Here is a 13,452-nt window from a genome sequence, read left to right as displayed (position 1 = left end):
AACCAATGAAGTGCTCTTTTTGTAAACGATATTTAGGCCACATTAATTATGTCAGAGGATATGTTTTATTATGAATATTCTCTGTGTAGCTGTCTCAACCCTCTTGGGTAAATGATGCGGTCACAGCAAGAGACCATTCCCATGTTCACTGAGGCACCCATTTACAGCAAGCTGTCTATCACTGTTCCTGAACCGGATTCTAAGAAGGGCAGTGAGTTAAAGTACCTCTTTTTGCGTGGTCAACCCTATTTTTGTGGACTGAGGCTGCTGTGTTTTTTTAACTGTGTGCCCTGGGAATCTTCCACCTGGCCCCAATGCATGTGCTCTGATTCCTAACTGGCTGATTTAACTTTCCTATTCGCCCATGGTATATGGTGTCTAAAAATATACCCATGGCCTGGAAAGTTAAATGTCACCTATGGATTATAGCACTATTGTGCCATCCACTAATGTGACAGGGAAAGCCTGACTTCAATCCAACCTCTGTAGTCTGGCTGCTGCAGTTTTAAAACTGCAGTCCAAACTATCAAAATGTTTGTTTTTAACAGGCGAAAACCTCACATTTAAATATTGATACATCACCCCTATCTAGTCCGTGTAGCCCACAAGTATTTAAAAGTTCGACATATAGAAATTTTGAGTTAACATGTCCTTACAGATATTATCCCCTAAAAGCTATTTTCATTCTAGCAAGGCTGGCCCACAGAAAAACATTGGGAAGCAGCATTAAATATTAATTCTGCTATCTCAGGCTAGGGACCAGTTAGAAAAATTATACAATTACACATTTTATTATATATTAGAATCACAACTTATGGGTGAAGTAGGATGTTTGATAAATATAAAGGAAAGGAAAGTTTTAAATAGTTACAATTTCCCAGCCTGAAGATCCTGAGGTTAATTTGCATGAGGCTCCCACTGTCACTCAGCTGGTAAATAACCCTGATATGGTGTGAAAACTGCCCCAAAGCAGAGGCAATAGCCTGGCTGTTGAAAGGTGCTTTTGTCCCCTGGCAAGAAGACCAGTTGGGCTGTGCTCAGGAACTTAATTTACTTTACAAGCAGATGTCAGATGACACCTAAATAGGTCTTTCTTTGTCTCCCGGGGAGGTAGGCTATGACCCAGTGGGATGAAGCTTCCCCCAGAACTGGTTTGGAGCGACTACAGATAAGGTGCTGGACATTACCATACCCACATGTCTGGGTGGGCAATCACGCTCTGCACAATGGGAGATGGTTTCTGCATCATGGATTTAGTGAGTAAGGGGCACTGTGGGATTGTTTGCAGTGGGGCACACAGGAACTGCTGCAAAAGTGGGCATGGTTACCCCAGAGATCTTTTATCCTAGTACTTAGGAGTTGCCACCACCCACAAGCTTGAGCCAGGCATACATTTGGCACTCCAAAATGCATTCTTCTGCACACTCTGGACCTGTGGAAGAACAGAAGAAGAACTGCACCTGCTGTCTGTCCTTGGTACAGTGGGAGCAGGTTCAGCCATTTGGGTGTCCTCACAAGTCTCAAAGAAGATGGCTGACCTCTTGTCTCACTGTAGGGACACAACAAGCTACAAAAGGCCTTTTTCTTGTAGTGACCAGTACTGAATCGGCCCAACCTGGACCCTGCAGGTGGCAACTGCGGGAGTGAGACTTCAACACAATGCTGGAGGATCAGGACAAACCTGCCAAGTCGATCTGCCCAAGGCGCAGCCTAACTGGGCTGAAGGAACAGGTTTCTCCCCACTCCGTGTTTCTCCACAGCAGCAAATCAGTTTCAGAGGGACCTCGGTAAGGTGGTATCGGAAAAGAGCCCCAGCCCTGCTTCACTGGCAGGCAAATCACCCATTACGGGGTTTATACATCTTACTTAAGCCTTTATGTAGCCTTGCGTGATGCAATGACAAAGCAAAAGTGTAGAATATCTGGGCCTAAGTCCTAAGCTAGAATTTCCAACGGGATAGAACCTGGTTGTTGTATCCAACTGAGCTCCATTGTGGTCGGCCTGATTGCGCCTAGGCTATGATTTACCGTGATCAGTGACTTTCATTGGTGCTTTGCACTTTTTGGCACTATTTTTAATTATATCTTTTGAAATTATTTTCTCCAGTTCCCCTTATTGGATTTTTGTCGTTTTGGTGTCATTTTGCTCTTTTCCTATTGTGGGATTTTTTATTGTGTTGTGTTTTTTCACTGTAAATATTTTGTTATTAAAAAATGTTTTACACATTTCTGTACATTAAGCCCGTCTGCTCTGTGACATAGCTACAAAGGGTTGAGCTCTGGTTTAAATTACAGTAGCATTTTAAAGGACCTATTAGGATTATGCCTTCATTCCTTGTGTTGGACCAAAATCTACCCAACTAAACCATATGGGTTGTGATGCTTGTACTGAAAACATCCAAGATAAAAGTGCTACTCCACCGCTTTCAATAATTAACTTTTATTTTAAATACAGGTATGTGGAAAGAATGGAATATTTAACCAAGAGCACATAGCCCATGCTAATGGTGAATGGATTCACCTGACCACCTCTAATTAAAGAGGAGTAAAGTACATATACAAGACTAGAGACCTATTTACAACAAACACAAATGGGCAAAACATGTTTAAATAGTAAAGATATGTACTCAAATTCTTGTTTATTCACCCCGCATTCAATGAACTTGGGTGTGTTGTGAGAGTTGCAGAGGTTCCTATTCACATGTGAGTACTTGCTGTGACGTCAACATATTATACTTCGGATATATACCACCATAGATTACACACAAGGCACTATAACTTAATTTATTTTTATTGATAACTTACATGTATTCTGGATCTGATATATTTGTTCTATTTAAATACAAAAAAATAAGTCATGATCTAGTGGACATCTTTGAAGTATTTTACAATGTTGCACCTCCTCTCTTTGGATTCGTCCGGCTAGCCTTCACTATTTCCCTAGGAAATACCCCATTGTCCATTAAACCACATGCATATGTTACAAAACTCATCCGAGAAAATTTCACTGGCTAGTTTTTTTAGACTTAAACATATTTCTTGATTTCATCGTACAAGACTAGCACAAACGCTCCACCCATTCCTCTCAGTACATTTGACCAGGCGCCTTTGAAGAAAGCTTTGGATCCTTCGTCTTTGGCGATCTTCTTCCAGCAGTCGATTGTGCCCTTGTACATGATATCAGCTGTAGAAACAGAAGTGCACAGGTATGAGTTACTGTAGAGATAATGAACCTTCAAAACCAACATTCACATCACAGAGCTACAACGTGAGACCTAAAAGTACTATTCATTACAAAAGAGATCCCCAGACTCTTTCTAGTTTTTTTTTTAAAGAAGTCATCTGGTGAATGATTTAACAACAGATCTCAAAACCCAAGCAGACATCAAACAAAGGAAATCTCTGAAATGCCTATTGTTGGTGATTAACAGAAATACTGGGTAAAGATAACTGTCTTTAGTACTATCTTATGTACACTTGATTGCCCCTTTAAGGATGTTTACCATTTAGAGAATTGTTTACACAGAAATGATATTCGTGATCGCAAAGTGGAATGGAGTATGTTGACCTTCTTATGCCACTAGCATGTGGTGCAAGAGCATGTCTTATGGTCAGTTTGACAGAACTTTAGGTCATCCTTGATTTATCTAGCGCTTATTAGACAAGGTATCTAAGGTGTGATATCCCTGTGATGGGATGTCAAATGATGAATAAAGATTTTCCCAAACATAAACCCAATTTTGGATATTTCACACTAAGTAAAGGTGGTGTAATTTAAACATCCCTGAAAATAGTTATCTTTTCCACTCTGAACTAAGCCAATGGAGACATAGGCTCGGTGCTAATTTTGAGACACTGTGCATGGACTAATGTCTACATTTCAGCTCAGTAGCTACATGAGTGCTTTTACTTACAGAACCATTGATTTTGAAGATATGCTCATGCCCACAAATACTCTCATGGAATTTATACATTCAGCTCATAGTCTAAATCCGAGTAGAATTCAGTATCGCGTTCTGGAACTGAAATCATGCAATATTTTAAGTTGTAAGTGTGTGCACATTGTGCACTTTCACAAAGACTTGATAGGGATGCAAATAATTTAGACAGTGGGTAAAACGTAACATATGCATGCATTTTCTGGGTCTTCCAATATTCAATGTTCTAATGGTGTGTGGTGTGTATATATGGTATAAAGTACATCCTGTATGTATGTATATGGTGGGAGGAGAAACAGTAAAGGACATTGACGGTGAATCCCACTGGAGACATTAGGGTGCACATGAAGGTGAGATGGCTGACTATGTTGAAGGCTGCTGAGAGGTGAAGCAATATGAGGAGCTGGGGTTCTCTTCATCTGTGGTCAGTAGGGTAGTGTCTGTGATGTATAAGGTAGCGGTTTCCATGCCGCAGGGTGATCTTAAGGCAATATAGAAGAACAAGGTCGAATAGGAAGTTCCTTTTTAGGGTCATGGAATTCCGAAGTGACTTGCAGTATCTTTTTGATGCTGGACAGAGGTTATGCTTCCCACAAACCATTTAAAATACCGAGCCCATATTTATTATGGGTTTGTGTCGCCCTTGCGCCATGCAAAGCCGCGCAAGGGTGATGCAAAACCTACAATTATATTTACCAAGTCATGCAAGGCCACCTCGTGTGGCCCTGTGTGGCTTGGTAAATGTCGAGTAATGCAAGGAAGCACAAGTTACTGCCTTTCATCATTCTGCAAGAGGCGCTATATGGCTGTTCTTACACATCCACCCATGAATTTTGGCGCATTCGCAGATTTACCATTAGTATTAAACCTGGGAATGCGTCAAAATGTGACACCTCTCCAGGGAAGGCGTAACAAGGAGAAATGTTTATTTCTCCTTGTTTTTTTCCTGTTTCAATGTGTGCTGCATTATGCAGCACACGTAGAAAGAGGAAAATGCCCCTGAGGGTTGTTTTTGTGCAGGAATGTATCCTATCCTGCACAAAAAGAATCGTGCTTACAACGCAGGTACCCATACGCCATAGTACATGGGTGCCTGCATTGGCGCTAGGCAGCACAAACTAAAGCTAAAACAGAGAGCAGGAATGTGCCATATAATGTTAAATAAGGCGCATTCCTATCCTTTCTCTGTCATGCAGCGCAGCGAGGTGACTTGCTGCGCTGCAGGAAAATTTGATGGATACGCCTCTTGGTGTTTTGCTCTTTTATATGAAAGAGATAATATGGTTACACTATGAGTAAGACTGATGGAGGAACAAATAGGTAGCAAGGCCGGATACTGCATCTTAAGGAAAGTGTGGCTACAGAGGGTATCATCCTCCATCAATACCAGATGGTCTCTCTATCCCTAAACCAGGGTAATAATGTATGCATCTAGTTAAAGGTAAGGCAATTTCTCACAATTTCACGACAACACAGTAGTGTTCAGATTAGGCACCCCTATTATGACGAAAACCCCATGCCCCGTTTCGGTGTTATTGGGGGATGAGACATAAAGGCACCACTTAGGATAACTGGGACAAAATTCCCATGTTCATCAATCTCTACCCTTTAAAATCTTACACTGTGCACCCACCATTAACGGTATTTCCTTAGTGTTTACACAGAGGTAATTTTACAATAAAATCTGGATCCATGGCTATCCAGGTACTTTCATTAAGAACTTCCTTATACAGAGATTTAATCCACCCTGATGGTATCTTTCTATCATGGTAGGAGGAGTGAGCCTACAATGAAGCATGCCACCAAATATCGGCGAGGCTTCCTCATCCAATACAAAGAGATATTTCTTTCCATGAGTAAAAAAATCGCTTCAGTGTTAATGGCAAATCTGATTATCACCTTCCCTGTGGTTTGATAGTATGGTTGCAGTCATGATGAATAAAGGCAGAAACTGTAGTGCAAAATAAAATACACCAAAATGCAGGTAGTGATTTGTTGCAAACAGATATTGAGCATCCTCCTCTATGTACACATCTGTTTCTGTTCCTCTTCCCTTTCACTAGCTGCAGCTCTCACGCCCCTATCTCACCCTCACGTTTCACTGCGCCTCCTACCTCTCCCTAGTTCCAGTCCGCGCATTTTACCCTTCTTTCTGACTTTATTCTGCGTGCTCTCCTCCCTCTCCCATTACTCTTGTTCTCTCTGCATTCTTCCTCTCTCCCCACATGTATATGTCCCTCTTCTCTCTCACTTGCTCGCATGGCTCTGCTATGCCGCCTTCCTCCTCTCCCCATCATGCATTCCTGTCTCTCGCCTAACACTCCCAAATGTCAGTTCTTCACCCTCTTTTCTCTCTGCCTTCCTCTTTGCTCTACCCTTATGTCTTCCTTTTCCTTCTGCCAGTGCCTTCATTACCCCTCACATAACAACTGGAGAGAGCCCAACCTCAGTGTTACCAATGTCCCCCGGAATATGGATGGAACAGTAAAAATACTGTGAGTGGCTCTGCTTGGGGGAGGGTCTGTGTACTCTATACCCCCAATAATGGATTAGCTGTCAATGGATGATCATTTACATTTTTAGAGCAGGTTGGGCAGCCCGAGTAGAGGCCAAGAGGTCTGCTGGGAAATGTAAACCTGATGCATAAATTAACCATGGTCAAGTCACATTTGCCTATGGCTGGTTCCAAACCGAGGTGGCATGATGGGCAAAAGAACGATGGGTTGGAATGCTACCCCAAGCAATTGCCAGTGATTAGACAAATAGCAAGCCTCCCTCCCATCACCTTTGCGTGTTTGATGTACAGCAATAAGAGGCAAGGGTATGCCCAAACATGGGTCCCTTGCTCCCTATGCCACTGTGACTAAGCTACACTGACTGACGAGCCACAATCAGGGCTAAAACGGTTTTGGGTTCCTTGTATTCCAATTCAGGGAGGACCTGGCAGTTCAGCCTGGACTGTTCCTATTGGAGCAGGTCAAAACTGATTTGCATATGGCTGCGTTCAAAATAAGTCGACATGGTAGGCAAAAGAACGATGAATTGGAATACTACCTCGAGCAATTGCCAGTAGTGAGACAAATAGTAAGTATTCCTTTGATCACCTTTCATGTGTCCGAGATTAGCCAAGAAAGGATGGCCTTTAAGGTGATGGTTATCAACTCATCGGAAGGCTTTTTTTGAGAAAGATTTTTAATGTACTACCACTTCAGATTCAGAAGCCAATTGTGCTACATCTGGTCACTTCTAAATTGGACGATGCGGACTTCCTTTATTTGGCGACTTAATTAGGAAGTTAGAACTGGTCCAAAATGTGGCAGCCAGAACTATTCCTGATGTTGCAATCAATTTGTGATGGTATAAAGCAATTTCACATGCTCCCTATTAAAGGACGGATTAAGTTCAAAGCCTTGTTAATCCTGTTTCGTGTAATTCAGAAAAAGGTCCCGTTTACCTTAGGAATAGGTTTCCCGTATACCATACTTCTAGAGCTAATCAGTGCCTTCTTCATGCTTCTACTTTCAATAAATCTAGGTTGTGACATCGATCCTTTGTGACTTGCTGCTAAGCTCTGGAATGAGCTGCCAGTTGAGCTTAAAAACACACACATGCTGTTTCAGCTAAAGCAGCACATGTCCGGCCTGCAGTAAGAGAAACTCAATAAAGTACATAGTGCTTACAGACTAAATAACAGGTCCCGTGTAACAACCAAAGTAAAATGGCCAATAGCGATGGGAGGTTACAAATGAAGACATGGCCGTACTAAGGAGGGACTAACAAGCCTATTAATGAATCAGAAGGCAGCATTTACGAAAGACAGTGACAAAAGCCAATGAAAAATATGGGCGGAGAGTAGGCGCTGGCTTCTCTCCCATACTCTACTACAGCAGTCTCGCAGAGCGAGCAGTGCATGCGTGCTGCCGCTAGGCTCGACCTAACCAGGATAGTGTACTTCAAGACATGCTTCTGTCCCTTCCTCACTGACCCAACCCCCAGTGTACCCCTCCCACACCCACAATTTAATGTCCTGAATCACCATTCCCACACATTTTATGCACTTTCAAGACTGGGTATCAGACATATTCTGAGAATTCATAGATGGTGGAGGTCAGAAGTGGAATAGACATCGTGGATAGCAGTGGTGTCATGGGCCTGTGTGCACTGAACGGTCCACATGAAAGCGCACAAAGGGAGCAGCAATGTGTGAGCAATACTCAGGGGCAGGAGTTGATGCCATAGATGCCATATGTATGTAGGAACAAGAGCAGGTACCATCACCGTGTGAAGAGCACTCGGGTGGTGGGAAGTGCACATTTGGCCCAGGTGGTATCAGTGTATGAAGGACGTATGGGAACCACCGGTGTGTGGAGGACAAATTACTGAGTTTGAAATACATTCATATAGTTCACTGTGTATGCGGACCCATCTTTAGAATATTAATATTACAGGCAGGGAGTATTCTTCTTTCTCCAGTATCTTCGCAAATGTAAGAGGAATTTAGAAAACAAGTTGGTAAATTTCGAAAACTTTAAAAAAGCATGCTCATTTTCTTCGATTTAAATTGTTTCTTCCTTTTTTTCTCTCTGCTTTTAAGTTCCACATTAGTTGACTACGGTCTTAGCACCAAGATACCTTCTGCGAGTGAACGTTCTGCGTTCTATAAATACACCACAAACAAACATGTCCTCTTACCTCCTTTCCTTCCAGACTGCATCATCATACGACGCCTGACGGTGTCAAAGGGGTAGGAAGCCAGCCCAGCTACTGCCGTCACGGACTGGGCGATCATCCAGCTCACCATGATGTGCACATTCTTGGGATCGGGCATCATGCCTGTGGGTAGAGGGCACTGGTGAGCACTGGCAGGGGTGACCCATGCACCTCGCCCTCCACTCCTGCCACCACTCGTGAGACAGGTACATTCAGATACAGTTCTCAAAGCATGACGTATGCGTCAGTGTATATCATTTATAATAATATAAATAACACTGTGTGATACAAGAGGGACTGGACTGCTTTCCCTTCACTCATGACTAAATCAAACTATTCAGTGGGCAGTCTCTGCCCAGTGGCTAGCCTTTAGTCCAGCCAACAGGGTTTGTAATCAATACTCCATCCATAAGTGTTTCATTCATTAGACTCGAGGTCTGAGCCATTTCCACATATAATCCACCCACTCCAACAAACCTATGCTGCCTTGCAGCTTCCGTGACAGCAGCCACTTGTGATAGGCTTTAGTTTGTACACGGCAGATTCATTTATTGCACCACTATAGCTGAAGAAAATGGATAACATTCAACTATAAATATACAGAGTCACCATAAGGCTCTCTACATATAGAAGAATCATATGCCATTTAAAATCATTTATATTTTAAAATAAATATTATTAGGTTTTATCAAATGTATTTTGATGAGTACATATTTGAATATTGTTTAAACATCAACATGAAAAAGTAATTTGTATTTTCTATCACCAGTAACATTTATAGTAAAATACAAATTGCAAGTTGGTATTTATTTAAAATGTAAAGGTATGAAATACTTTATTCGCTCATTGCGACCATAAAGGTATGCTTTTAAAGTGGTTTCTCCCTCGTCCTCCTCACAGGGCCCGTTTACTTGTTATATTACATTGCTTCTGCTGATGTCACAGTGACCCTGACTTTTCCATAACTGAACTGCGTCACTACTACCTGTGGCACGGTGCCCATTTCTCCTTCCCCTGGTAGGTATCTCATGGGCCCTGCTTCCGCTCCCTCTCTCAAAACAGGTCTATGCCCCCCTTCCCCCGCCGATGGCCCTTCCTATGCCCAGCTCACCTTTGGCAGTGTCATAGACACCGAAGTAGGCCGCCCTGTAAATGATGATGCCCTGGACGGAGACGTTGAAGCCCTGGTACAGGCCCTTGGCCCCATCTGACTTCCAGATCTTGGTGAGGCAGTTGCCCAGGCCCGAGAACTCCCTCTGGCTGGGGCCCTTGCCTACGTCAGCAGCCAGCCTGGTCCTGGCAAAGTCCAGCGGGTACACAAAGCAAAGGGAGGTGGCACCGGCTGCGCCACCGGAGGCCAAGTTGCCCAGGAAAAAGCGCCAGAACTGGGTGTGCTTGTCGACGCCCCCCAGGAAGATCTGCTTGTACTTGTCCTTGAAGGCGAAGTTGAGGGCCTGGGTGGGGAAGTACCGGATGACGTTGGCCAGGTTGCCCCTCCAGAAGGAGAGGAAGCCCTGCTCCTTGGGGATCCTCCGCACACAGTCCATGATCCCTTTGTACTGCTGGTCCACTGAGATCTGCTTGCTGGCATGTTGTACCTGCGCGGGTTTGAACGGAAAAAGTGTGAAGCGTATAAAAAAAAAAGAGTAAATCAAGAATCACGCAACACAAATATGCACATTTGTTTTCATTGGAATTGAAACGTGTGTTTATCAACACAAATGCAATAAAGTACCTATTTATGAGTTTGTTTTGTATGTATAGGTTTTTAGGCATGTGAATACCGGGTTTCCATCAATTCGTATCATTATTTCTTGCAGTGTTTTCCAGTATTTAATCTGGGCTCATTAGTTCACAGCTTAACCACTGGCGATAAAAGAACCAGGGGGCATATGTATCAACATCACCATTTGCGATTCTCAAATAGAGATTTTTAAAGAATCGCTATTTGAGAATTGCAAAACGGGATGTATTTAAAAAATTGCAAACTTTTTGCGATTTCTTAAAATTCCTTAATTGCGATTAGCAAATTGCGAAATCGCAATTACGGAATACCTGCCCATTCATTCCTATGGGCCAGGAGACCCATAGGAATGAATGGGAAGTAATTCTCAAATAGCGAATTGCAATTTGCTAATCGCAATTTGAGAATAATTTCAAAGGTGCAAGGGTGTCATGATGACACCCTGATGCACCCCTGAAATTAGCATGTGTGTGCATATGGCGCACATGCATGCCCTAAGGGCATGTATGAGCGCCACGTGGCACTTTGTAAAATTCAAAAAAGTGCTTTTTGAAAGGAAATCGCAAATTACCACCAACTGGAAGTTGGTGGTAATTTGCGATTTCTTAAGGATAATTCGCACAACTTGGGTGCTTTTTACATATCATTTAAGAAATCGCAATTTGCGATTTCTTAAATGCTTACGCAAAATTAAGAAATCGCTAAATTAGCAATTCCTTAATTTTGCGATGGGATTTGCCTCATACATCCCGATTACCGATTTTTTAATCGCAAACGCTATTATTTTGCGAATCGCAGCGTTTGCGATTAAAAAACCGTTTGATACATATGCCCCCAGATGCTTTATTTAGAAGTAGTGGTTTAGGCATACTGTATGTATATTAAAACGTTCAAAACATATTGTAAGTGACTGTGTAGTGTATGCTTTAAAACAACTGCAAGGCTTTAACTTTTTACATTTAACGTTTCGTGAACATTACTAGAATTCTCTCTGGACAATTCCCACATCAAACCTATATTATCGAATAACTGAGCAGTTGACATGTGGTGTAACTGAAAGGGTCAAGTACTAAATGCATAATGTTTCTGTCCGGTAGGTGGCGCTGGCTGAGTGGCTAAACGGCCAAGCGCCCCATGTGCCATTTTGTGTATGTGCAGCACGAAGAAGCCTCCATGGGTCCATAGAGGTCACCCTCCCAAAAAGGTGGAGGGGACTCAGCGCGAAGGGAAGATACTCCACGCAAGGCCTCTGTGTGTCTCTCATTCAGCAGAGCACTGAAGGTCAGTCCGGGGACACCTCCTCTTCTGGTTGGGTGAAAGGGATACACGAGAAGTGTACAAGTGCAAAACCCAAAGGAGCTAAGTAAATAATATGCATTTATTGTGCCTGTTGCAGTCCTCCAGCAAAGGCAATTCTGCCGGCGCCTCCTGCAACTCTCACAGATGTCAAATTTGTAAAGGTAAAGGGCCAATGACCTTTCTCATTGAAATGTCAACCAGAATTTAGTTTCCATTCAGAATGTGTTGTGCAATATCCGCGTATCGAAGGGACACTGAATGTGCAGGTAGTTTTTCTTTAAAAAAAAAAAAAAAAAAAAAGTGTAGACACAGGTTTGCAAAAGAGATGTGGTCCCCGGGCGGAAGTTTTCACCTTTTAAATTGGAGACCTGGGCTGTAATTCCAGCAGTGGCACTTGGATAAGCTATGTGATTTCGGGCAAATCACTGCGTCTCCATTCCCTAAAGTAGTAAACTTGTGCTTGTAATGCCTGTCGTTGCATTGTTTTATAATATATAATCACTTTCACCTAAGTAAGCACACACATTGTAAAACGACTTCAAATGCATTCATTGTTACACATATATCTAGTTTTAACCTCAAGCAAGTGGATTTATACCTGCGAACACTTCAGACTTGGAGTCGGATTACATTTAGGAAACGCGGCGTTTTGTGATCACACGCTATAATGCTCACATACTGCAAACACGCCTCTAATCGGCACTGAAGTCCTGGTACCCATTACAGCACTGATCCCGTCCACACAGTTAAAAAACACATCGCACTCAGCAAGTTTATACCCGCACGCACATAAGTTATTGTGCCACCAGATACGCACGCAGCCCGGTATGCCAGTCCGCGGAGCTCTGTTCTATAAACAGGCAGTAGGAACCAACCGAGCACTTGCGTGTGACATGTTTCCATATTTAGTCACTCAGCTTCCTTAGTTAGCAGGCATACAGCAGCCGGCACGTGGGAAAAGGGAGAGGAGAGACCTAGAATTTGAATGTTTCCAAAAAGTCAAGATGCATCCGTTGCCAACACACTAGTCTGGATCGACCACTTTTACAAAGTTTATTTGACCTTTTCTTGTCAGGTTGGAAACGGGAATACTGGTTGGCAGTGCCAGCTGTACCATTCGGGACTCACAAATCACGTAGTGCATCATCCCACCCCCCTATCTCATCATTTGACTCACCTGTAGCAGCAGTTTCACCCTCTCGATGGGTGCCACAGCTGTCTTGGAGATGGCAGCCGCCACTCCACCAGCCAGGAAATCTATGAGGAAGCTAACCACTTGGTCACTCATGTTGGCGTCGGTTCAGGTCCAACCGAGTAGAATACACGCAAGCCGGTGCCACCCTCGTCCCTTCCCGAGCCCTCCTCCTCCGCAATGTCAAGCAAATGGGACCAGCTGCTGCCCTTCGCCCACCCTTATAATCTGCCGGGGTCTCGCGAGAAGAGGGCAGGGGCCAAGCACGCGCTCGCGCCTCTCATTGGCGGGGCTCTTTTAGGGGTCCCGGGCGCCATACTGTTGCGGCATGGAGGACCCCTTGAGGGCTTCGCCTCACCCATGCTGTAGGGACGTTTAAAGGACGAATTAAAGTTATCGTGTCCCTTCTGAAGCACGTGGCCGCTATATAAATAGAACCTCCGAGGGTCTAGGGAGGGTCCTGGGACACACTCCTGGTCACATGTCACGTCTCTATTTATATGGCAGTGGCGCTCACTAACTCCATACACCCAAGTGGGCTGCACAGAGATACGCTACGGAAAGCTTACT

General features: G+C 43.5%; 1 protein-coding gene across 1 annotated transcript; it reads right to left on the bottom strand.

The window, feature by feature from the left end:
- Positions 1-2,772: 2,772 nt before the first annotated feature.
- Positions 2,773-13,078, bottom strand: SLC25A4 (solute carrier family 25 member 4). Its single transcript, XM_085641928.1, has 4 exons — positions 12,868-13,078; positions 9,759-10,245; positions 8,630-8,770; positions 2,773-3,183 (listed from the first exon to the last, which is right to left on the bottom strand). The coding sequence occupies exons 1-4, from the start codon at positions 12,976-12,978 to the stop codon at positions 3,026-3,028; spliced, it is 897 nt and encodes a 298-aa protein (XP_085498054.1). The 5' UTR covers positions 12,979-13,078; the 3' UTR covers positions 2,773-3,025.
- Between the last annotated feature and the right edge of the window lie 374 nt (positions 13,079-13,452).

This window comes from Triturus cristatus, chromosome 2_2, assembly GCF_964204655.1.
Source record: "Triturus cristatus chromosome 2_2, aTriCri1.1, whole genome shotgun sequence".
Lineage (NCBI taxonomy): Eukaryota > Metazoa > Chordata > Amphibia > Caudata > Salamandridae > Triturus > Triturus cristatus.
This window is presented reverse-complemented; position numbering and strand designations above follow the sequence as displayed.

Coding starts and splice junctions, on each gene's coding strand:
- SLC25A4 (XM_085641928.1), bottom strand. CDS start 12,978: ATGAGTGACCAAGTGGTTAGCTTCCTCATAGATTTCCTGGCTGGTGGA. Junction 8,771..9,758: donor TGTCTATGACACTGCCAAAG/GTGAGCTGGGCA, acceptor CTCTACCCACAG/GCATGATGCCCGATCCCAAG. Junction 3,184..8,629: donor GCAGTCTGGAAGGAAAGGAG/GTAAGAGGACAT, acceptor CTGTTTCTACAG/CTGATATCATGTACAAGGGC.